Source organism: Electrophorus electricus, chromosome 3 (genome assembly GCF_041902795.1).
Source record: "Electrophorus electricus isolate QZ-2024a chromosome 3, ASM4190279v1, whole genome shotgun sequence".
NCBI classification, from domain to species: domain Eukaryota; kingdom Metazoa; phylum Chordata; class Actinopteri; order Gymnotiformes; family Gymnotidae; genus Electrophorus; species Electrophorus electricus.
In genome coordinates, this window is record NC_137499.1 from 5,343,273 (window position 1) to 5,369,795 (window position 26,523).

At 41.5% G+C, this 26,523-nt stretch overlaps 1 protein-coding gene across 1 annotated transcript in view; it reads right to left on the bottom strand.

Annotated features, from left to right (window-relative positions):
• The window catches only part of ntrk3b (neurotrophic tyrosine kinase, receptor, type 3b), a 78,196-nt gene that overhangs the window by 29,708 nt on the left and 21,965 nt on the right, over positions 1–26,523 (bottom strand). Inside the window, exons 4-11 of the mRNA XM_027004547.3 lie at positions 13,402–13,470; positions 9,403–9,557; positions 8,917–9,059; positions 8,679–8,820; positions 4,569–4,874; positions 4,312–4,326; positions 3,368–3,417; positions 3,093–3,195 (exon numbers count right to left, since the gene is read on the bottom strand). Coding sequence (XP_026860348.1) covers positions 3,093–3,195; positions 3,368–3,417; positions 4,312–4,326; positions 4,569–4,874; positions 8,679–8,820; positions 8,917–9,059; positions 9,403–9,557; positions 13,402–13,470 — 983 coding nt within the window. The remainder of the gene's footprint in view (positions 1–3,092; positions 3,196–3,367; positions 3,418–4,311; positions 4,327–4,568; positions 4,875–8,678; positions 8,821–8,916; positions 9,060–9,402; positions 9,558–13,401; positions 13,471–26,523) is intronic.

A 26,523-nucleotide genomic window follows, 5' to 3' on the forward strand; every position in this document is an offset into this window, starting at 1 on the left:
CGGTGGGGACTAGATTAACCCCATATGACAGCAAAGATTACAGGCTGATACACAGACGGTCAAATAATAAACAATAATGGAGAGGGTGAAGGAAGTTTGGTGGAATACTCTGAAAATCTTTGGGGCACAGCTCATATTAAAAGATTTTGCCAGGGAATGGATGAGCTAGCGTGAGCTGTCAACAAATCTAGTTCCCAGATTTTACTCCTCCACTCCAAGTTACTGTCACTGTGAGACACAGCCTGCATTGCTGCAGCCCCAAAATAAAAACAAACAAACAAACAAACAAAAAAACAGACTTGTCATAAAATAATGATTGTATCAGGTCAGGACAGCCAACCTCAAGGTGTTGTTCACTAACGTAGACTTGAAAGGGCAGCATCTACGCAGAGTAACAACAACAACAAAAGTCACCGTTCATGATGTGCAGGTCATGAGTCATCACTAGATCATTTCTGCTGCTGGTATTATTAGCAAAAAGCTCTGTTCCTTGAGATATTAAAGTTATTATTCAAGGTTTGAGAATCTGGTAGCAGTTCTACTAGATATATAGTAATGCCAAATGTCTCTTTGTGACCGCTTTTACAAAGTCATGCACTGATCAAGCAATGAAATTCAATTGAAGAGTAGAGGCAGGGCAAAAGAATCAAATTCTAATACAATCAAAACAATGGCACGACACCAGGCTTATAAAAAAATACAGCCTGGGGTTCTTTGAAGAAAAAATTACTATCCTATCCTGATAAGAGAAGAATGAATTATATGGAAACCACTCTACCAAACTGTCCCATTTGAGAGAAAATCGGTGTAATGTTCTAAAGGGGTTGTGCATTAAGTTAATTAGGCTGTGTCCTACTTGAGTTTGTTTTTCTACTTTGTGCGTTCTCTGGATATTGTCAACAAGTTGTTCAGCAATACTCCTGGATCATGAATATTCGTTGAGGAAGCAACAATATAAAAGGCAAACATCAGAAATGCACTCATCTTCATGAAAATTATTTTTAAAAAGTCATTTCGTGTAAAATATCAAAACCAATGGACATAGATTGTAATCCAAAGAAACAGTGATTTGCAGTGATTAAGCACATTTTAACTTAAACAACAGGGGCAATATTAAATAACTGTCATCACACTGAATGGTGTGAAAACTTCTCACTTCCTTGGCTCCTAAGGCTGATCTGAGTAGGTGGACATTTATTGATCAGAAGCTGATTGTCTGCCCTCCTTTCACCCAGCCGTCCCTGCTGCCTGTGGCTCTCACCCAAAACCTGCTATTATAAGCGAAGGAAAGAAAACCCCAGGCACTCTACGCATGAGGATTATCAAGCGTGGACGCTAAACGGCAGCCAGGTCTGAATGGCAGCTAATCAATCGTAGTGCCGCACGCGGTCCTGCGGTGGTTTAATCGCAACACATGAGTTGGAACAAAAAAAAAAAAACAAAAAAAAAAACTCACTGTGTATACACTCTGATTTTCTTGGATGCCCTGGAATAAGCTGTGATCAAACTCCAACTACTAAAAAAAGTGAAATACAAATCCAATATGCCTCAGCTGTATGGCTGCTGACAAGCTCCAGCTGATCTGGAGAGGAAATCAGGCGGAGAGGCCTATTACCGGGGCATGGGAACGCTAAAAGAGTGCTGCCGTCACAGTCAAAATATCAGTTCTTTAATCACCTCTCAAGCTCCTCAACCCAGCCATCATGTACAGTATAATGAAACAGTCCACTAAAAAATAGAAAGATCTTATTTTCTCCATTCTTCAGAGGAATACATCAAAATAAGTAAAACAAAGGTACCGGGAGGTACAGCAAAATAAAGGGAGGGACATGGATACAATTTCATATAATCTTTATAGATAAAGAAAGTAGCTGACATGAGCTGTGAAAAGTCAAGCAACTGTCACCTTGCTTGTTTCTTGTGAGGGGAAATAAAGGTGAAACTGTAATGACACACTACACAGTTTTCTATGTGTCGAACATTTGGAGATGGTGGTAAATACACTCCAGCCCTGTTTTACACCAGATAGAACCTGTCCCTTCATACACACTTCAAACTCAAATTGTTCTCACCATCCCTTGCCTGTGTGTCCAGCTCTCTCTTAAGCCTTGGGACCAAGAGGCTGTTCTGCAAACAATGCCTCCACCTTTGTGCTAAACCACAATATTACCACAAGTTCTAAGGTAAACCGAGGGAAGCTGGGCACACAGGCAGCTCTGCCAATGGCTTCCCCCGGGGTTCAGGCCTGGAGACGCATTCTGCTCCTGCTCACACCAACCCAGAGAAAGCAAACACTGCCTGACTCAACCATGTGCCATGCTCAGTCTAAGCTAGGGCTGCCCGATATGGATGAAATACTGTCTTGCGATTATATTGCCACAAATTACAAACGTAATATGCCTTGCAATACAACATGAGCATGCTGGGAAACCCTCAATGTGGCATGTTTAAAGACTGGCATGCATCATTTTGGCTAAAAATGTGTTTACATCTGTTGCGTCATGTGAATGCTATGATTCACTGAAAAATCCAAAGAACACTCATTCGGAACATTGGCAAACATGAAAAAAGCATTGCTAGATAGTTAATTTGCATACTGCAAAATATATTGTTTATAAACAATATACTGTGCAACACTGGTCTAAACACACTCCAGTTATCACAAAGTAGGATCCACATTTATCATCTTCCAAAACCCAGTGAACATAGCAAAACACTACAAAGGAAGGAGAAAAAAAAACTCCAATCTCCATTTCTGACCATTTTTCTTCCATAAGCCAAATGCTGGGTGTATCCTTTATGTCCTCTAAAAATGTCCTCTAGGCATTTCCATGCTCTGGGAGCTAAAGAATAACTCTAAACTCCACGTGTTACGATTACTAAGTCAATGCACATAGCACAGATGTTGCTGCTGTTTTGATCCTCCTGCGACAGCACCAGTGAATTACCGCTGCCTACTCGTATCACTATGCAAGCTTTGCGACTGTAAATGTACTGATAAAATATTACAGAAACACAATGCCGTCAGTTTCAAGGGACAACCGGGAGTTGACCTTGTGTAACGCAAATGACGTAAACAAGGTCCCTCTTACCTTTCATTCCAAATTTGTTGCGTCTGCCATACTTGTTGACTAGCACAAACATAACGATGAGAAACACGCAGCCAAAACCAGCCAGTCCCACAGCTATGGACATCTGTAGGGTGAGAGGCAAAAGAAAAAGTTCTGATCAGAATGACATCAATACCAAGCCAAACAAAAGAAAGGCTCAGAGTGCAAAATGAACAACATAGAAAAACAACACTCCAAAAGACCGCACTGCAACTGCATGCAACAAAACGCACACTCAAATGGAATGGAGATCTCACCCCAAAAGAATCCTCCTCTGGTCTGTTTCCATCATTACCAGGTGTGGGTTCTATTATAAATAAGAGACAGGATCTTAAACAATGTCAAGAAAGGAATGCAGAGTTTAGAAATTAAACATCAAATTAAATTTTAGGAATCTATATTACATACCCCAGAATATGGTTCAAATATGATGAAAAGACTGGTAACTGGTAACTGGCACTGGTAACTGAACTTACTGGTGGCTAGTGAAAGGAATATAATACAGTAGAACTGCCAGACAAAAAAAAGCCTTGTTCCTATCTCAAGATAAGTGGTTCAATGATTTGGCACTCGAGTTCTATGAGTAATTTCCAGCCTATTAATTGGCCCACGATGGAATGGCCACTGGGGGCTAAAGTCATATCACTGCAGCTATTGCCAGAAAGCACAGGCCACCCTCCTCTGGGCTCAATAACAATTAGACTTAGATCCTCCAGCTCTCTCAGGACGCCACCAGATGGGCTCCATTATATTTTCTGTGGCACTAATGTCAAGGCGTTCTTAAGAACAGCTTTACTGTGGCTTAAAACTAGCATTGTCTAGGACCATAAGTGAGCTTATTGACCACTGATTGACCATGACCTTAAAGGGCAAGTTTAAATCCTCCAACTTCAGGGAAAAGGAGATGCTCTTGTGCTTTTTTGGACCACCCAGATAATAATGCTTCTTTTTCACTGGATTAACTCACTTTCATTTCACATTTCACATTCATGACAAAATGCTACAACATTTTTGTCACTTGATATAAGCTTGGACCAATCTTATGTTCTTCACTACATTTTAGAACTTAATATGTCCTGCTCTTAGAACGAAAGCATATTTTACACTTTAGTTCATGTGATGCATGGAGGTCTGATAATATTCATCGTATTTGTCTCAGTTTAGTGAGGTGAGGCAGTTTAGTGTAAAAGAAAACACTCACCATACTCCAGAATTCCTTTTACCACACAAAGAGAAGAGGACAAAGAGATTGTTAAACTAAGGGTGTCTACCTACCTGTGGACTGCAACAAATAGCTAATCAATTTTCACAAAAACTTAAAAAAAACAGTCACCAAATATCTAAAGTCAGTCACTGACAAAAACATATTGCCCAAAATATCATCTCAACTCAACAGAATTCATTTCTGAAACATCACCGCCACCAAATAAATAAACATATTTTTAAAAAGCCTCCTACCCTCCTCATCCAAAAATGGCGGGGCCTCCAGGAAATGTCCGAGGACGGTTTTTGTGACGGACCCAAGGGAGTTGGTGGCCACCAGCGTGTAGTTGCCGTTGTCATAGTGCGTGGGGTTCTCGAAAGTGAGGCAGCCCTCTAGGTAGTCCTGGTAGGGCTCCATCTCTGTGCGGACGTATGGGTTCTGGATATCGCCACCTTTGTGGATCCAGCGCAACACGGGCTGCGGGAAGCCCCGCACTGTGAATTCGATGCACGTGTGGTGCCGGCGCTCGGGCTCCTCCAGCTTTAGGATCACCGGGGGAACTGGCCAGAGAGAAAGCGAAGGCAGGGTCAAGCTGTGGGCCACCTTGAATGTATGGGGCAGTGCAGTGAAATCTGTGTGCCAAAGCACAGTTGGGTAACTGACCCCAACCAATTTAAAAAAAAACATCCCTCCGTAAATAAATAAATAAATAGCTATGGCTACTCCACAGTGCAGACTGCACTGTTCTTGTTAGTGATGACACCTTATAGACTTTGCTTGTGTTGACCCTTATTTGTCCTACTATGTCTAAGCCTAGTGTACCCATTTGTGCATGGTGACCTATCCTTGCCCCACTTTGTCTCTGCCTGATCCTGTTTGCCAAACAAACATGCTTTTTGCTTATGATTGTACAACCTGGTCATTACTTTTCACATGCACCCTCGCATCTTCCTTTTCATTTTACTCCAAGCAAAATCTTTCATATTTCTTGAAATATGGGAATGTGAATGCCTTAAGATGAGAAGTTAATTTTGCAACTAGATGTCCAGCATAGTCATATTCATTTCAAATTATTTTGCATAAGATAATCAAATTACGGACAGATTTTCTACAAGGTTTTTTTTTTTTTGTACAGAAATGCCAGACTAGCCCTTTAACTCAATATGCAAATGTGTTGATAATTAGTCCCTGAATTCAGCCAAGTATGCTTGTTCGTCCAGAAGAGGACAGGTGATAAGTCCCAAAGGACAAACAGCATAGAAATGGACAGACTTTAAAAGAAAAGGCTGTCCTACCACATGAGAGTAATAAAAATTCACCTTTCATTAAAAGTCATGGCATTTTTATCAGTCTAGCCAGAGAAAAGCTTTTTAAACAGAATCTGCACCAGTGGACTTTCCTAAATTGGGTCTCCAGTGAAAAGCAGTTGTTAAATGTAGGAACAGAAGGCATATCTTGTAATCTTGCTGTCAAAGACTATATGTTATTGCCCATTTTTCAGATTAAGGCTGTGCGCAAGCTCCCTGCGTGATACCACACGTTTGTTTGTCATACAAATGAGAGTGCATCGTAACTGTCAGTCGCCCTCTCTCCCACATGTGATGTGGGCCTGCTTGACTGATGAGGGCTGATGATGGATGCGTCCCTCCCAGCGCGCCTGGGCGGCACGACGCCCAGTCAAACAGATGATGTGTGTTTTGGAATCAGCATTCAACAGCGGCCTTCTCTCACCCTGTATTCCCTATGCAGGACTCTGTTATTTACAGAGTCCTGCTGTAGCTCCCAAACAGAGAGAGAGAGAGAGAGAGAGAGAGAGAGAGAAAGGGGGAGAGAGTGGGAGGGAGAGAGAGGTCTGTTTACCTCTTCCAATCTGCAATGGCTGCTGGATCGTTTGACTTTTTTTTTTTGTTTTTTTTTACAGCTAATCCCATCTCAAAGAGAAAGAGAATTTCTCGTTCTTCCCTTAGCTCCTGTAGACACATTCGAGCTCAGTAGTACAAGAGCAAATCTGCTTCCTCTGGGGAGCTCCTAATTAGCTGAGTCACACCGATACCTTTGGGGATCAAAGCTGCAGAACCTGGCAGTCCCCGAGAATGGCACTTTTCGAGCGCAAATATCCATCGTTGTCCCGATCCTTCCCTTATGAGGATAACGACAGCATCCTGTGCATTTCCTTGTCAAAATGAAATGTGCCGAACGCGCCTCTTTTTGGCGCTGTCATTTCTTTTTAATGTCTACATCGTTCATCAGCGTGGCGACAAAACGCAATGCCTTCCTCTACCCGCGGGCCTCAATTCATCAGCTATTTAACGAACGCAGTGTTTCCCAGGCATCAGGCTGATCCACGGGCTGGAAGATTTTCGGCAGCTGGCCCGGCAACTCAACAGTCTCTCATCCTGGGCTCTGGCCTCTAGGAAATAGCCACACATATTCTTTTGTTACTGGAAACCAGCTAAGTTAGTACAGAAGGGAAGGTCTGTTGCTGTAATTAGATTCGAACCAGTGTCTTTGTTTTCACCTTCAGAGCTCACTGAGTGATCCTGATTACACTTACATAAAAGCTTCAGGGTGTCTTCTTGTTAATTGGCTTATCTGTTCATTTGGCACCTTGTTCTGTCTTAAATTTGTCAACACACTGCACTTCTTGCAGGGAATGATGTGGTTTTTCCATATTTAGTATGTCCTGGCACATTTCATTTTTGCATTGGTACAATGAAATTTTGCATGTGTGTCCCGAATCAAACCATTTGAGAGAGCCAATTCATTTCTCAGTTGGAGTTAAGTAATTTGCAGTGAAACAAAATGTCCTACTGCTTTAACAAAAATTTCACATCAAAAATAGAACTGCATGGGAAAACAAACATAGACAATTAAATCCAGTTTGACAATGTCAAAGGTACTTATGCAAATATCTTAAAAACACTTCTTTTCATGTGTGTGGCATTTTTTTGTGTGTAGCCTAGCCTAAACTGGAAAAAGAAATCAGAAGGTTTATGCTGTTTCCGTTAGGATACAGAGAACCATTTGAAACACTGACTCATTCATTAGCATTGTGAAAGGATTTGGTAAAGCAACGACGCACAGTGATCTGACTGTGAGCCAAGATCTCACTACCTGATAGAATCGGACTACTAGGTTGAATAGAGCTTAAAATGTGGCAGCATTTGCTACAGCACAGGGTCATTTCCAGTCATCCTCACTCAAACGCATCTGATTCTGGTCCAGTTTCACTACACAACAGTAAAGAGAATCAGACTGGTAGAATCTGCCATTCACCATGCCAGCAATAGCACGCTGACAGGAGTTATGACAAACAGCAAATTTCACCCTGTTATGAGTCAGATGGTTAGGTGTGAATTTCACTGCTGCGGTGCAAGACTGGGCAGTTCTTCATGGACTTTTTTGGTTTGTTTTTGTTCTTTTTTCTTCTTTAAAAAAAAAAAGAAAAGACAATAACACGGATTTTGGCTCTGGCGGAAGACATAGCATCATAGTCAACACTGGCCCCCACAAGCTTTGAAGACCGGATCCCAGATCGAGGTCATTCGATCAAGCTTTTCCTGCAGAGTCTTCTCACTGCCCCTGGTAGGGCACTGGCACAGATGACTCAATAGCCCCCTAATGCATGTAATTATGCAGCTGTCTGTCACAGCATTCGACTTCCATGCACACTTGGCCATCCCCAAAGGGGAGCCAGCCACTTCAAAGCTGTCTTTAGTGGAGAGCTGATGTGTGCAAGGAAAGCACGTCTTATTCTTGGCAATTCAGCCATCTCCTTGGTAAATCAGTGACATGGGTCACCACTCAAAATTTCTCTACTCAAAACATCTTTGCCCTGGTGTTTACTAGAGACAGTGCGCCTGAATTCTAAGCAATAGTTTATTTGGGACAAGGCTTTATTGGTGCAGTGTATGGTAAGATCACTAATGTGGAATTAACTTCTAGAGAGTTTAACACTACTGAAACCATTTTATACCAGTTTCTATAAGATGTGTTTTTGTGATATCTATGTATTTTGTGCAAGTATTGGAAATCAATTCATACTGGGTGTGATGTTTTTTCCTTCTGAAGGTAAATTGTTTTTATATGAAAGTAAATTATTTTGGCATTTTCATGAACTTTAAAAAGAGCTGCTTTAGAAACAACCAGAAGAGCTTAGAAAAACCATAGCAGTAAGTGCAAATGTATCAGATATTATCTCTTGGGGGTTTACAACATAAACTTCCAACCACTTGCACATTTTACACAATATATTAAATAAGACAGTATGAATAAAATATGAATCTGAATAAAAATCGGTGTGTTTTCTTTGTGCATTAAAATGTTACATGTGACAAAAACAACAAATGTGAAAATGAACTTACATTGCACTGCCAGCTGTAGAGACATATTGGTCATTCCCACCATGTTCTCTGAGATGCAGGTCAGTACGAAGCCATTGTCATCTCGACTCACGTTGACAAGAGTAAGGTTGATGGAGTGAATATTTGGCCAATAGACATTCGACTATCGGGAGATGACACAAAAAAAGCCATTTGATCATTCAAATGGGTAAAGAAATTAATTTGCATAAGCACACATGAACAAGCAGCTAGGATTCACTTGGTGTGTGTTGATGGAGTGAAGTCCATTCACAGTCCAGTCCACATCAGGCAATGGAGAACCTGAGCCGTTGCAGCTAACTGTGATGTTGTCTCCCTCCATTACTGTCAGGTTACTGTGCGTTACCTTGATACCTGGCAGGTCTGGAATAGACAGAAAAGAGGCACAAAATACACACTGGCCTCTAAAATAGGAGCTCAAAGAGCAGATAGAAAAGGAGAAAGAGGAAGAACAAACATAAAATATCTGGTCTTAGATGGTAAGACACCTGATGTCAAATGGTGCACTGTAGGAGAGTTTCATATCTTCATACCTGCTCACATGCCAAAATTAATCTTTTGACAAATCCATTCCCTTACTTACAGCTAAGCAATACAGCATGTCTCCACTGCACATTTCATGTCTGCACTGGCATCAATATGCATTCAAAAGAGCCACTGCACTAAATGTCCTTCAGCTCGGCTGTGTGTTTGTAAAGGTTCGTACCGCAGTCTGCAATGCTCATGGCCCGCAGGCGGATCTTGTAGGCGTCTTTCTTGCAGTAGAGCTGCTGGGTGTGCAAGCCTGCTTCCCCTCTCTGCTGCCAGAGCTGTATCCAGCGAATCGCGCAGCCGCAGTCGAATACGATGCCTTCCAGCCTCCTGCACACAACCACACGATGCAAATACGATATAATTCAAAATCATATTAGGGCAATCAGGTCCACTGTTATATAACAGAATGTAAAGGATGCTTGATATTCATCGCATTCTTATAATTCTACATCCTGACACACATAACCTCATTTCCTGTTTAAATGGTGGAAGCCGTGAGAGTCTGTCATCTCTGAGTGAATCGTGACTCCCTCAATTTAAACCTCCATGTGGGACGTGGGGATTTGGCATGGGATTTCACAGTGCCTCATTAATCCCTTGTTGCTTGACTGTGTACCTGTTTGCTTTTTATCTTGAAGGCCCGTAGTCGAGCCCTGTGCACGTGACTCCCCCATCTTGGACTGGTACGCGATGTTAACATAAAAAAGTGAATTACCTAGAAAAGGAACAAGAACCTGCACTCTAATAAGTTTTAGTTTTTCTGAAATTACACCAATGTTCCTCAACTCTCTCCCAAGCCTGCTGGTTTTATGCAGATGCCATGTGCACTGACAGAGAACAAAAACATTTGTTCAGACTGTTCCCAAAATTGGCAAAACAAATGGTAGAAGCAGGCAGAGAAAACGTTTGAAGGGGGAAAAAACAGTGCAGTGTTCTATCATTAATTTAGCACCATATTATATAATTTTATTACAGATAACAGGGCCCTAACATAAAAAACAATTTCATAATTGTCTTGCAAGTAAATTATCCAGTAAATGTACTAAGTTGCTTGATAATAAACAATATGCCATGGTCCATGCTTTGGTCCACTTTCTATTGGATAAAAATGAGTTACTTTCTTAGCAGTAAATTGAACAAATAAACAATTATTTCAGACCGAACAACTACTGACCCAGTGATGATTAGCACCTGAAATGGCGATGCTGCCTTAAAAACACTTACAGCTACATTCACAGCTGAAATCCAAATGAAGAGCTCCTAAGACCATGAAGAGCTGCACTGTGTATGATTATATACTGCCTTTCATCTCAGTATAATATTTTGTTCCAGTAACCTGTAATCTGCTTGGGAAAGAAACCACAGTAGATTTAATGTGTGATTTCGAACCAGCTCATGCAGTCTTTGGGAGTCTTGAACATTTCAGTGATTTGCCTTAACACCACTGTCTAAAGAGACAGCTTTTGTGAAGTAGGTTTTCCTGCATTATTTTGTCTTGCAACCTCCAGGCCAGTTGAGTGAAGGTTATCAAAATAAGGAATGACTTAAAGGTCCTGGCCTACACACATCATCAAAGTGAGGAATTATGACGGCCCATATTTTGGTTTTGCCACTTGCTCCCTGGAACTTAGATGACGACCTGACAAACAACAGTCTTAGGTTTAATGCAGGCTTGGATCCCCTATACTGCAAGGACTGTATGTGGGATTGGGAAGACATGGCTCAGAAAAATGAGGGGGAAGCCAGCGGTATCAAGCATCAATGCATTTAACAAAAGATTTTTAATAGATACTCCTACATATGTACGTATGAGTGGCTATACTTAATGTACCAGTTTTATATATGTGCCACAGGGCAGTAAGGATCAATGGATAGTGTCAAATGAATTTGCTTCAGAGTGGTGGTGCAGGGTCTGTGAAAAAAATTTTTAATGTGAATAATTTAGTGGGTGAGATTTTTGTAAGAGGCTAGTGATGCCATGTTCCAATCTGGAACACCCACAAAAGGCCTGTAGCACACTCTGCCATGCTGCAGTGAGAGGAAGTGTGTCAGGAATGTGTAACATAAATCTGCTCGAAATATCAGACACAAAACCCTTTGTGTACTACCAAGCCTTGCTTGACAGATCACATTTAGGTAAGGGGGCAATCATACAAATCCGTACCACAGAACCGAACGTGAATAGAAACAATGGAATAGCTTATAGAGCTTCTCTGCCACTAAAGCACCGAGGCAGACTTTGAGAACAGGCTGGGTACAATGGGCCTATATACACAGCATTCAGCAAATACAAGGTTCCTGCATAGATAATAAGATAAATCCAACAATCCAAAAAGAGAATATCTGCTGTAAATGGCATTTCGGGTGGGGGTTTGTTCTTTTGATCGCATCTAGTAATGTGTCCATATATAGGAACAGCACCCCTGAGGAATCATTTATATAGCAAAGGTTCACACTTCAAGCTTGTAGATTCGACTACTAGAATGACAGTAATACCAAGGTTCTGTACAATGACAAATATGTTCATATAGGAATCTAGTCCCCTATTACCTTTGTACAGTAATATAGTGCTGTATGTAAGGTCCATATAATGTACTTTTTAAAAATATACATAATCTCCCCCCCCCCCCTTTTTTTGTGGAGGATTTCCGTTGTTGGACTAATTAGAGTGAGTTTGAGTGTTCTGGTGACAGTCTGGTGACAGTTTAAGCCATTATGTAACACCATCAAATCCTTTGAATGCTAACGCGCACATAGCCCCAGAGTGCTGCGTGGCAGAAGGGTTTCTTCTGCCGCGAGAGATAAAGTGGCCTGTGCTGGGCTCAGATGGGTCTGGCGGAGCAGGTGGGCACTTTATCAGTGCTTCTCAAGCTGAGCTTCGCCGAAATAATTACAAACATACTGCAACACCCACCTGGTAAGTAAGCCTAATTCTCCATGACTAGCAACAGTTTCATTTTGGGCAGGGGAAGAAAAGGAACTGCTAACTTTCAACATGGAAATGGAAAATCGAGCATGGCACATATTTTCCACACAAATGTCCCGGGGCTTGTTTCTGAAAGGTACTGGAAACCCGCGGTAATATTGCTGATTTTGAACAGCTGTACTCCATGCAGACCCAAGACCATTTACCTGTGCTGGACCCACAAAACAAGCCTACCATTACTCTACAAAGTCTTTTAACAGTCACAATGAAATCTCAGAGTGACACACACTTGAGCTTTGGATGTGTCAGATGCATTGGGAGCAGCACAGTTTTACTAATTCCAGTGTGGCAGAATGACAGCAGCGCCTCCACAGCAGTGATCAATGAACAAGCTCGTCGCTTTAGGTACACACAGACCGCTCAAATATTCATGACAAACAGGAAAATGAGGTCGTGCGCCCAGCAGACAAAACCAATACATTTCAATGCCATGTCTTAATTATCCAGCACAAAAGACTCCGATGCTTGCGGCCGTGTACCAAAGTGTTCAATCTCAAGCAGTATGCTGCCCTGACACAAACCCAGATTTATATTAGAGCAATACTGGTAGTGGTGCTTGTACCGCCAACAAATTACCTGTGAAATTACAGTGCTGAAAATATTCTTCATTAACAAACAGCGTTAAAATTGAGTCAGTCTAGACGTGACAATGACTCTCACATGGATGATGAAGGGATAAGAGATTATTAAAAGACGGAAGCATCACCTCTGTCGGCATGGGGACTCCGTGATTAATCGCGAGATTGATCAAAACCTCAGTATTGGCCTCCAAAGCTAGTTAGCAGAGATTTCATTTCAATCAAACATATCTAATTATACACAGTGCCGTGCGTCAAATGCTAAGAAATGGCAGCTATTTGTGGCAGGAAATCTGCTGAGAGCTTTGATCTCCAATAGTCCTGCCGAACAAGCCACAAACGTTATGTTGAATCTCAGGGTCACACAGCCTGTCAAATCACAGGACTTTCCAAGGGAATCATGGTGACTGTGAACTGAAAGGTGTTAATCACAGCCAATCCCCCACACTGCTTGTATTAATTACTATGGAATGAGCAAAGCATTGCTTTTCCTAAAATGGTCTATCCCTAGTTTGACATTAATTCGTTGAATATGTAATCATATATCGATAAACAGAAAAAACTAATACAACATAGAACAAGTCAGTCAGTGTCTTAGGGAACTTACAGTTCAATAAGTTGAAGATTCTTGAAGAGCTGCCAGGACAGTGTGGTAAGTGGGTTCTTGGACAGATTTCTGCAAGACAACACAAAATAAATAATTAAGCTTCCTCATGCAGCACTTCATAACACATCCACAATGCACACGTAAATCTCTCAGGTGTAACAAATTCATAATTATGCCCAAAGCACTTGCTTTATCAGAGACAGCTACTTTGCACCTACACTCACTGGCTAGGTACAGCTAGTTATGTTTCAAAGGCATTGGACTGTTTAGGAGTGCTTCCGTGCACAATCCGTCTATCCAGTGGTCAGATGCTGAACAGGTATTATACAGTGGACTACCCAGCACTGATGGTGGTGGCAGCTGCTCACATAAATGTATCAGGCACAGCAGTGTTGCTGGAGCTTTTACAGGTGTCAATGTCAATGCTGTGTTGAGCGTGGCATGCCATCTGAAAACATCCAGGCGACAGCTGTCCTGTGGTGAGAAACTGACCACTGGCACAGAACTGGTCAATGGCTAACACAAATTTTGAATGGCAATAACTGGGCTACAGTCTGTGGCTATACATCTGCAGAATGTGTCAAATAAATAAAGATTGACACATTTATTTATTATATAAACTTTTATTTTAATGTGGATTGTGTCCCTGGGTTATTATTGCACGGACATAACGCTATCGAATGGCATTCAAACTGTTTTGCAATCTTTTTGAAGTCCATGTGGAAGCAGCTTAGTGAAAGTGCTGGGAGTTAAGGAGTTAATGTGAGGCAGGCAGGCTTTATGCAACAGGAAATCAGGGAGAGCCTCCATCGCTGCCAACAGGCACTGAGAGAAAGAGAGCAGCTGCGAGGGACGAGGCTGCTCCGCCAACTCGGCGAGTAGGAGAACTCGAGCGCATCGCTGTCGACAAATTCAAGGAGCGATGAAAGACCCGGGGTTATAAAACACAGACAGAGAGCTGGTTTGGGACTCATAAATGGCTTTCAACCAGCAAAACCAGGGTCATGCTTTGTGTAGGGGTTAGAGCTAATTAGAATTAGAACTAATTATTAGAACTCATTATTAGAACTAATAGAATAATAGAACTATAGAACTAATAGAGCTAAATATCATTAGAACTAATCTATGAGATTCAAAGAAAGATGGATGCACATGACACCGGGTGAGAGTTTGTGCTTAAGATGAAAATGGAGGGTATTTGGTATCTATATCGGGTGGACCATGTAGGAGTCACAGTCGTAAAATAAGGGCAGCATGTGTAAAAGGGCTTTGATTACTATATGGTCCACCCAATCTACAGCTAAATGTCTCTGAAATAAAAATACCATTTTGTACTAATTTCAGATCTATTGCGCATAAAAGCATCACTGTGCAATTACTTACTGACTGCATTGTAATTCAGTGTCATAATAGCCATTTTATGTTTTCTATGTTAGTAGTGCACTGAGAGAGAAGATTCCAGAATCCTGGTACTGATCTTGCTGAAAAAGACAACGCAAGAGCCTGTAGTCTAAACTCCAGTCTAACGGTCGGACCGGCTTGCCACATGCAAATGCAATTAATTCTGGTAAATAGAGTACATTTACACATATGTACTTTGATATGTTACCCAATAGAGACCTGTGCTTATAAGAAGCAAATTAAAATGTGACCTTCCTTCCTACAAGCCGCAACTCAGTTCAGCAAATTCTGTGCTGATGCAACAAGGTTGCAGAACATACGATGCTGTCTAAAAGTCAAAAGGCAGTTCATACCATGCAGACTTACACTCAAGTGTATTTTAGAGATAATTCATATTGGAAGCTGTTCTATGTAGTACCAAAAACACCAAGGGAAGGACTGGGGAGGACGCCTATCAAGAATCTATTTTGACTACATGACCAACTCATTTTCAGGGTCGTTAGGAACTATTATGAGTTTTATAACAAGCACAGCTCAGTACCAGGGCCATGTTGCCATGGCAACAGGCCCTCTGATGCTTTGATGCAGTAGGAGGAGCTTTGCTGGCTCGACGCGGTCTCTGGTGTTGTCACCCCTCCTCCCACTTATTCTCACCCACAGACACACACCCACACAACACACACACACACACACACACACACACACACACAGAGAGAAGCACAGTTTTTTACTTGTCAGAAAGTCTGGGTTGTATATTTTTGTATTCAGTCATTCTGCTATTTGCTGCTGACTTGGGAATGGATATTATTAATCCTTAGAACACAAATTCCTTCATGTGATCAATTTTGCTCTCTGTTGGATCAGCATCATTCAAGCACAATGGAATATTTTCATAATTTTTTTACTGGTTAGCCATGTTCAATTATTTGATTGTTTATCCAGAGATTAGATCAACCCATTAATGCCACTTTGGAGTGCCATTAGAGTGTCACAGACTTAAACACACAAAATATTACACATCCTCATTTTTCACATATGGCCAAATCACCAAGCTGCATGTAAAATGGAGCTATTTCTAACACTGGAACCTTCAGGAAGTCAGTTCTCCACATCATCTTGTCATCTTCATACACCCACATAGTGAACCTGCTCAGCCCCCCCCCCCCCCATCCAGTCAATATGGTGTTTTAGGCTCGTCGAATAAGCACCTTTCACAGATAAAGGCCAGTACATTAGGGAAAAAAAGGAGTGAATACACGGTGAAAGTCATTTAGTAGCGTCTTATTATTGAGTATCGAGGCAGAAGCTTCAGCTAGGGAGGGAAAAAAAAACAACAACAGCACCTTAATCAGACAATCTCTAGGGACATTTCACTACAGAAGGAGGGGTGTCTGCCATTGTAGGTGACGGGTATGAACTCCAGAATTCTCTCTACGTCAGAGGCTTGTGCTTCACTCGAAGCATTAAGATAATGACAAACCTATGAATCCAGAGCATTAAATCTCTGGTCTTGTCTCCTCTTTAGTTAATTTGTGCAAACCACCTGCATATTTAAGGAGTTGCTCTTTAAAAAGGTCACCAGTGTGAAGAAAAATGCCAGCAAGAAAATAAAGAAAGAAATAAAATATTTGGTGAGTGGAAGTTAATGAATTAGGAAATGAATTCATTTTGCATCTAACAAGAAGAGGCATCAAGTTTGTGGGGGACCATTGAATACTGAAATGTAAAAACTAACAGAGTAGGAATGGTATGATAATTGGGTCTGTAAGTTTAAATGATAACAACCTGTTTCCATTGGTTCAGGACTCCCAGCTGTGGGCTATATAGATTCTGGGAGTTTAATAGTTCAGGAGAGTTAAGAGTTTGCAGTGAGTTGCACAAGGATTCTCAGTCATTTTGCTATTTATCTTGCCAAGGATCAAATTTAAATTAACCATGATATTTTTTTTCTAATACAAATTGAACAATTAACTTAATGAATAATAGTTAAAAATATTCAAGAAAACAGCTTTAATATGCAGCTGGAATAGAAATCACAAAAATATGGCTCAGGATTGCAATCATTGCCTTATTACTGATCAGTGGTATTCCTTCAGAATAGGAGTTCTCTGTCATGTGAGGTGGTGGCATTTTGATGACAGGCCCATCGGCTCTGCGTATGGAGGCGGCTATTCACTTGTGCTGATTCGGGGGTCAGAAGAGGCGAGGCTTCCATGCTACCCTTTACCCACAGATTCAAAGGGGGAGGTCAGAAATGTCTTCTGATTCAGGGCTAATTATAGGAATCACATAACACAAGCAGACTGTGCCACTGGATGTTACTGGATCTTATCGCATATTGATTTGATGTTGGATGTGAAATTGTTATGGTTTGCTGAAACGTAAAAGTTATATCAGATAATCTATAAAAACCCTGGAAATGTTTTTAGTAATTCGCATATCCCTGTGATATAAGTGCATGTGGTTGGATTTGTTTATTGTGATCAGCTGGAAGCATTTCTGTGTGCAAAAAAGCATTGTACAAATCTCTCAATAGGGATTTGCCAGATTATTTTCAAACAGTGTAGGTCTGTAATGGTAAATAAAACTGCTGTGCGATAAATTTCACCTGAGCATCCATCACAAAAGCAGGCCTGCAAGGCTTTACCACATTAAACTGCCCTTTTACTAACACATATGACAAAAATGCAAAGCTAAGGACATAATATGTAATGACAAACCAAGATGAAAAAGACCCTTCAGTGAAAGAGAAATCCCCCCCTTAAAGAAAATGTCTAAGCAAAACCTAATCGCATCAGATTATATGCAAGCTTAATAAATAAGTTCTCATGTCTTCATCACGATGTGCATTATTTAACAGTTATTAGGCAAACAAATAGATGTTAGATATGGTTATCTCTAATAGGGCTTAATAACTGTTTATTCACCCATGCATACTAATAAGGTCTTAGAATAGAGTGAAACCTAAGAGTGCCTTTGATCCCTACTAAGGACAATGACTAGCCCTGCAAGTGCATGCCAAATAGGGAAAAACAACTATTCTTGCCACATTACACTCAGGGGAGACTGCACTGTGTACTTCATGTTGGCCTGATGTTATTCCACTGCACACTGCCATTTACACCACTGGTACTGTCTCCTCAATTTCATTCATTGACTACCACTTCATCATTCATGCTCACAAAGAACGTCTGTATAGAGGTTGCTGCCTGTTTTGCAGATTTTCAATGCACTGTAAAGACATGATGCAAACTATGGCAAGTGAAAAGTTTTACGATAAGTGTGTGATATGTTAATTTATACATAACATGATCAGGGAACCTCCGGTAAATGAGAAGCCTGAATTTGCAAAGGTGTAACAGACTTCACGAGGGAACCTGACAATGCCAGTGGATAGCAGGGTATTGTCATGTAATGTGAGTTGATGCAGTAGGTAAGCATGCCAACAGCAGTTCAAGTAAGGATATGCTCTGGTCCTGGAAATCATTTTCATCATAAATGAGTAATTCATCTGAAAAGCTCCATTTGATCTTAGCCTTTCAGCGTAACTATTCAGAACTGCCATTCAGACAGGTAAACCCCTTCCAAATACCAGAAAAGCAAAAAGCATATGTTCGCAATTCGAACTCGAACAGGCAAAGAATTCAAGCTTTAGCCAACACCATTTCAAATCAGCCTACAAACTCCTTCAGAGCCGATTCATTAAAACTACCTGACTGTGGTGAGTCAGCCCAAACTTAAGCTGCCCACACTGAATGACAGACTGAACATCTCCTGTTTACCATAAAATAAAATGTAAAAGAATTTGTCAGATAGCCATTGTGAAAGAAGGCACAAAACAGAAGCTTAATTGGCAAGCCTTGGTTCAAAGGCTGAGGTGTAAGTCTGCTGGGAGCTTTCTTTAGCTCAGTTGAAGCTAACTTTAAAAAGTGGCCTTGCCCCAGTCACATCACGACACCCACTGCTCTTGTGTTCCTCCGCCTCTTGATGCGCAAAGGCTGAGTCATACAGCTGTCTATTATTCATAGCCGCAGATACCTGTTTTAAATTTAAAAACAGGACTGAGGGGCCTAAAAGGATTGTAATCATGCCCCAAGGAAGAAAAAAACCTATTTTGATGTGCAGCACAGGCTAATCTCCACTGATGGTTTATTAAGAGCAAGGTTTCCTATTTTTAAGATGCCTCAGTAGTAACATAGTAGTCTCTTTCCCTTGCTCTCTCCCTCTATCTCTGTCTCTCTCTCACTGTATCTCCTACAGTCCCACCCCATCTCCCTCCTTATTGTTGGTTAATACCAAAGACCAGTGTAAATATATCATAAGATTATTAAAAAAAAATACAGGCAACTATTTGATGTAAAACAAATAAACGGCAATTGTTTGGAATCGTGAGTGTTGTAAAAAGTTAAAGGGACAGATTATTATACCCTTCAGAAGACTTGAGTAATTGCATTAGGAAGCCTCAGTAAAATGATCTAGATGGTGCAACTGATGCAAAGTCTCTGTTCTGCCATATTAATATACAACTCATAACAGTAGGAGGAATGCACAATGCATATTCAGTGCAGAGTGAGCTATAACAGAAGAGAAAAGATTCCTCCAAGCAAAACAGAACTATATAATTTAAATCTGTATCCTTTTGGTAGGAACAAGTTTATGTTAATTACTTTACTCAAATCAAGAATGAAAGTTCTTTAAATGGTATCTTCTGCTCCAGTGTGGTATTAATATACCCAGTCCAAGCAGATTATGTTCTGTACTGTTTCAAAAGTGCCTTTTTAAAGGCTGATTTCACAGCTTGTTAATTAGGGCAAGTTAGGGCAAAAACATGATTTCTGAACGTGTTTTTATTGACCAATTTATAGGATATATGTACCATTATGGCAATTACCAAATGCTTTTTTTCTCTGATCCTTCAATCTCTGGTTTTCAGTGATTGGAAAATGAATGAAGGAGATGAATGTAGAGGACTGGATGTCACAATTTAAGATATAATTTGGGCAGAAGAGATCTATAAAGGTGAGAGAGGTGGAGGGGGGGGGGTGTTGTTGTTACAGGGGGTTGGGGGTGTGGGCTGCAAAGAATAACTGCATTTGAGCCATGAAAGCTCTGCTACCTACAGAAGCTGCGCAGATGAAGTATGGCCTGGGCTCCTGTTCCTCCAGCTGGTCTCACCCAGCAGGTCCTGCTCTCTGATGCCTCCTCCACACTAAACCCATGGACCAATCCAGACTCTCATCAGCTGCTATGCCCACACTAACCACACAACCCCTCGGCTCCCTGAGTCACATACAGGCCTAGCATCTAGGTTCCACAGGCGAGCTGTCATTGCAATACAGGTTTGTTTGTTTTTTTCAATTTTATTCTGCACCTTTGAGGATACCAATGGCTAGAACAAAGCCCTCCGAGACTGACACTGGTGCAGCCGTGTGGGTGTCGGTGGTGTGAGAGGGCAGTAATGAACGGCGAGCTGTCATGGACGCGCCAGTGCCTGGCAGAGGGCCAGCGCCGCTCAGCAACTCGAAGTGGTCATCCGCCGAGCTGCCATGCCCTGGCACCTGGGCCTGCCATCTTGAGCTGTTCGGACGAGCTGGAAGAGGAGGGCAGATGGCAGTGGGGGGAACTGGCAGAGTGCTGGGGCCCAGTGTAGGGAAAAGCAACATGCCCCTGTGAAAATCTGAACAAGTGGGCTGCCCTCACTCAACAATGAGCTCCCTTTAACAGACAGGATATGCTTTTGATTCCCTAATCCTCATGGAAGCACCATACATCTAATGAAAGAGCATGGTGCTCTAACCTTCTCTGTGGACATGGGGCCAGTGATCCACACAACAGCGAACAGACAAAACCATCCCTTTGCACATAGTATGCTCTTCAAAGACGTATAACATTTTACATTTGTCGATGAGCGACATTTCACACTTTATTAAGAGTTGAGGAATTATTATTATCGTTTTTTTAAATGTTTAAATCATTACAGAGATCTGGATTGCTATTCTTGGCTGAAGAAGAGATCTCTCTCAGGAAGGGCATGAAGGAAACTGCCAGTACAAGTTCAGCATGTGCTTGCGATATCGCACAGGGCAAAGATCTGCCTCCTCCGAGTCGCTGGCACCAGATCTGTCATGCTGACCGAAATGGCAAACAACGAGCTCATCAGTCACCACAAGCCTAGCAGACCTGGGCACATGTCACCCCTTATATTACCAAGCGAAAGAGCACAATCCTCTTCTCAATCTTCCACCACTTTTAATTAGATTATTTGCAGAACAGATTTAATTATAGATGTCACAGAATAAACAGTTTTAAACTTGCACCAGCCAAATGTGGTAAACCATTAATATTGCATGATCAGCTTCCTTGAGGAAAGCAAAATGAGGTACCACAGAAACACACATATTTACACTTTAAAGCACATATTCCAAGGATAGAGTGTAATTTAATGCATATTGAAAACAGAAAAAAACACTCATATAACAGGCCAACAGAAAAAAAGTGATAATTATATTGTTTTAATTCAAAGTCCTTATACTCAAAAATTCCTAGGTATACCCACATGCCTCGTTTGCAATTTACAACTATTCTACATAACTGAGAGACAAAAACCACAAACTTTTTTTCCAATAAGTCAAGTGTGAAACATCTGATAGCCTTTAAATATTATTGTTTATGTAAGGGGCTGCTGGTTCTTCAATTCAGAACCAAGTCTATGAATTTAGAGCAGGGTAGCAACACCGAGCCCTGCCCCTCTCACAACACTGAGCACCAGGGCAAATGCTATGCAGGTCTGAAATTATTGCCTGTGGTTTTACCAGGGAAACCTTTTTTTGGGTAAACGACCAGAAAGAGGCTCTTGTGGATGAAGCCAGCATACAGAAGGCGAGAAAATCTTTTTTTTTCCTGGAGAGGGAAAAAAGTGGCTCTATAGTTAAAGTAAAATCTTCAAAAGAACACACTGAGAGGGCCTGATTACAAAGACCAATGTGCAGCACAGCACCAACCATGTAAACAACTCAGATAATTCCTTAAAACACAACATAACCAACAGGGTGGGGGGAAGAAAAATTTGCATGAATGGTACACCCAGAGATCCAGATTTGAATCCCAGTCGTGGAATGTGCCCTTCATGTTCAGGACTTCTTAAGGAAGCGAATGGCTGAGTTTTCACTGAGAGGACTTTCATGATCTTGTGCAGAAAAATGACAATGCTTTTTGTATTGTAGTTGACACAATGGTTGGTTTAGCACACTCTAGAGAAGACATGTGCTGGTTTTCATCTTAGCTGGGTTTTGTGGAGGCACAACAGCAGGCAGATGTACTGTGCTGGGTTGTGGCTATGAAGAAACTGGGTAAAAATGGGTCAACAAATGTTGTGTGTGTCATGGTGTGCCAGGCACCCTGCTTGAGACACACACACACACACACACACACACACCACACCACACCACACCTGCCACTGTCCCAATCACCCACTTATTGGTTATTGTGCACACCTGTTCCTTGTTTACCCTCTCCTGTTCTCCGTTATTTAAGCCCACATGTACCTGCGTCTGTGCTGCCAGTTGTCCTGCACCTGAGCCGTTGCCTGTACCTGCTCTCAAGCACCCGTTATTCCTGCCATAACCTACACAGTTATTACTGCTGCTTTGTCAGTTCTGCTTAATTCTGAGTACAGTTGAGTTGCGTAGTAATGGAGAATAAAGACTCTACCAATTTTCACTCCCCTCTCAGTCCTCCTTGGCACCAATGTCACAGTGTTATTGCTCTAAATCTGAGTGCTGACAAAGCTATTCCTCTTCAACCCAGGAGGGAAGCAGACATTATTGACAGAAAGACGCGTACAGGAATACCCCTCCTCCTATGTGTCACACAACTGGCAGCCAGCCTGGGTATAATTAAAAAGTGGCCCCCAGAGGTGAGTAGATGAGGAGAGGATGAAAGGCGTCTTTGGTTGCGGTTCCCCCAAGGTGTGGGCATCTTGAGGTGAGATCCTTTTGCCTGTCGCCCAGCTCTGGGTGGTGCTGACAGGCCATCCGCCAGGTGCCCCCTCCAAGCTGTGCATGCAGGGCAACGTGCGGCTCCCTGTCCAAAATGGCTGGCCTTGACAGCAAACGAGGGAGGCTGAGATGCAGCAGCCTACTCTCGCCTAGACCACCCAGAGGTGTGCTGTTATTTCACCCATGTCCCCGCCAGTAGAAAGACTGTCGAAAGCTCGCCTGGCTTGCGAGGAACCATCCCTGTTATCTTTCACAGCCAAAATCCTTCAGCTCAGGAGAAAAACAAAACAAAAACAAACAAAACAAAACAAACGCATCGTGTCAGTGCATCAAAGAGACAGAAGTGAATTCACAAGGTGCCCCCTTGCATGGAAACCTTAGTATTCATCAACTATGGGGAAATTAAGATATTCCCAGAACCTCCTGCAAGTTGTGTTAAGATCATATGACATGCCACTGATCCGAGAACAGAGCTGTGGTGCGATGCCCAGCTTTCCGTGGGGGGGAGTCACTGTGTGCTGCTCTGATGAGCATCTCCAGCTGTTATGCCATCGCCCTGTAGTGGTTGAACACACACTGCATGTCACAACACATTGGGCTCCTTCATGAGGACTAGATCAGACCCAAGGCCTCTCCCTCTTTAACTGTGTCAAACAGTGAAACCAGCAGTCTGAACAGACCAGGAATTAGTGGTTAGAGAATGCGGAGCATGAAACAATTCAGCACTGAGCTGTAGGATTAAGAAAACAACAGCCCCTGTCAACATAGTGATCAGCATAGCATAGCCATTAATGTACACATTAACCTTGGCATTGGTCAGGAATATCAAAGAAATGTTTATTTTCACACAACCAGTGGCATAACTGGGAGATATTTGCACTCCACAAAATCATCTACAATAGACTGCAAAAATCCTGTCTCTTCCATTTTCAATGGACAGAACAGCCATACAATTAAATCTCTCGTCTTCTGAAGTAAGCATCCAGTTAAGTCCGTTTCATTCAGCCAACTGTTCACATGTTTCTTTTCACTTTTGAGCTCCACTTTTGTACTTGAATTTCCTTAACATCTTCACAGCTACCACCAGTACACCACGCAGTACACAAAAAGTCAAAGCCTCTTCTAATGTTAACCTAAATATTTATGCTAGACTACCTTCACAATAAATATACATCATATTTAGCTAACACATGACTGCAAGAACAGACAATTACTATGCGATGTGCATATTCTGATAAAATGCATATTTCATTTTAGAGTTATAAAAAATGACTATATCAACTTTGAAAGATCAGTTTAATTCCCATTTGTTTGTCTGTCTACAATGGATGGTAGACATTAGGAATAAGAGGGGCAAAAATGTCACAAGGTGTAAAGCAGCAGATGTTTAAGCTGAGTGGTGTAAAGAGTCACTCTCTCAACCGATGATGCATTAAACAAGCCCAACATTTACTAAGTCAAGGAGCAGACTACAGCTTTGTGCAGGTGGCTAATGTTTTCTAACCCTGTTGCCTAAAATCCTTGTATTTTGTTTTTTTTTTACTTAAAGTCTCTACACTGCATTATAGCTGTTGAGGGATATTGTTAACTTAAAGGATCTGGCCATGAATCACGCATGTGTAGCATAAGCCTGACATAAAGGGCCCAGCTAAAATTGTAGGGGGCCCAGTTGCAGGGGGTCCACTTGCTGTGGGCCCTGCCCGCCGCCGCCCCAGGACCTTGGGCCCCAGTGTGATTGGCCCCGTTCCTCCAGTAGTTATGCCACTGCCCAATGTGGCAACTTTGAAAACATTCACCAGAGCAATAAACGTTCAAATGTGGTTAAAGGGGCTGTATAGATCAAATCTAAATTGGACACAATGACACTGCAAAAGTTATTTTGCTTCCATTCTTATCTCAGTGAACAATATATAGATCCTCCCAAATGGCATCTGGAGTCGGTCAAAGACACTTATGACATGAAAAAACCTTTTCCTCTGCAGACTGTTGTGGTCTGTTTGCCTGAGGAAAAGTAGCGATGTGGCTATTTATGGGAGCAGGAAACCACAAAAACTTAAGAACTACAGAGGAAGCTAGTGTTTACTCTCAAGCTAAGCTCATAGTATGATTAGGTCTGACATCTCTTACTTGATAATACGGCTATGTATTGCTCATAGGTCCATTAGTAAAAAGAGTTTAGCACAAAACTAAATCAATTTTGTAATATATTTTAGAATATACTTTATATATGAGAACAGTGAGACCACTTAAAAGGAAGTATGGTTATTAACCTACACTCAAAAAGATATTGCTCAGGTTGATGGAAAACATGCCCAGTGAAATTGCATCTTTTACTCTGGGGATGCTCCGCACCACTCTGGTCTGCTGAAAATGTAAAATAGTTTGCTGCATGTACATAGTTTACCATGTAGTGTTCCAGCACATGATGTCTTTCATTCTGATTAGCACTTGTAAGATTCTGTGGAAACAGAGTATTTATTTTACACGGAGTGTTTATTTTACACGGAGTGGTGGAGTGAGGGCAGGTAAGCTGCTGCTTTCCATATTCTTCTAAAGAGCAAACTGATGGAAAATGGCCATAAAACACGGTACTGATTGCAAATAACATTCTAGCATTTGAATATTCTTAAAGACTATAAATGACCATTGCTGGCACCAATTGAAGCTCTATTCAAGTTACTAATAAGGCTTTAGAGAGAGGAGGCATAACATTTTTAGCGTAAACAGTAGCTAGCAAAGTTAACGTTTCATTTAATTTTCCCATTTCGTTACCACATTTAACGTAGTTTGTGTATAAAGTAATATTTGGTATATCTACATGAAACCACAGATGAATATTGTTTATGTCAAATGATAGACAACAGTTTAACAGTTATGGTGGTAAATGGGTTTCGTGGGAGAGTAAGTAAAATGCAGCCTAAATGAGCTAACTGTTTAGTGAATGTGCACATCTCAGGACTTTATCTGTGAAAAAGAACATTGATTTGAAAGGGAACTGAATTAGATCCAATACTTTCCCATCCTAGCCGTCAGGACTTTTCAAAACAAAGTTATGCCCATGACCTGAGCAGTTGTGAGTGGTTCCAAATGACCTCATTCACTCTGACACGTTAACACAAACGTCACGATAAATAGTGCGCAAGGTCAGTGTGCTGATTCACTTGTATAAATGCAAAACTTTTACGTCCAAGTCTCTCTCCCATGGACCACTTCTTTCCCTTTCACAGCCTCCACCCTGAAACAAACAAAGCTAATAGGCCCACACTGCTAATAAGGCAGAAAATGTGCAGAGCTGCATTCTTTCTCTGTGATACATGAGGGAACACTGTTCTACTGTGGCCTGGCTGAATGCAAACATCCATGACTTGTCTGTGGCTCGCCGCATTTACAATTCATGGTGGAGATCTGCTGTCTTGTAAAACTCAGGTGACCACACAGGCATTGTTAAAGGGTTCATCTCTTCAACAGCTCCGGAGTACTTATAATCATTTACAATCACATAGTTTCCCAATTCAACCTGCTCAGCTATTAATACCACACTTTTATGCTCTCTGGTTTATCTTGCTGTTCTGTATAGTCAGTCATAACTTGATTCATACTGTCCTGTGTATTTATTGTATTATACTGCAGTCATTTAGTTAACACTATATATAGTTTTGAATATAGATTGTCTTACTATTGTGCTATTTGTAATATGTACAGGCATGTGTAAATAACCCTTCTT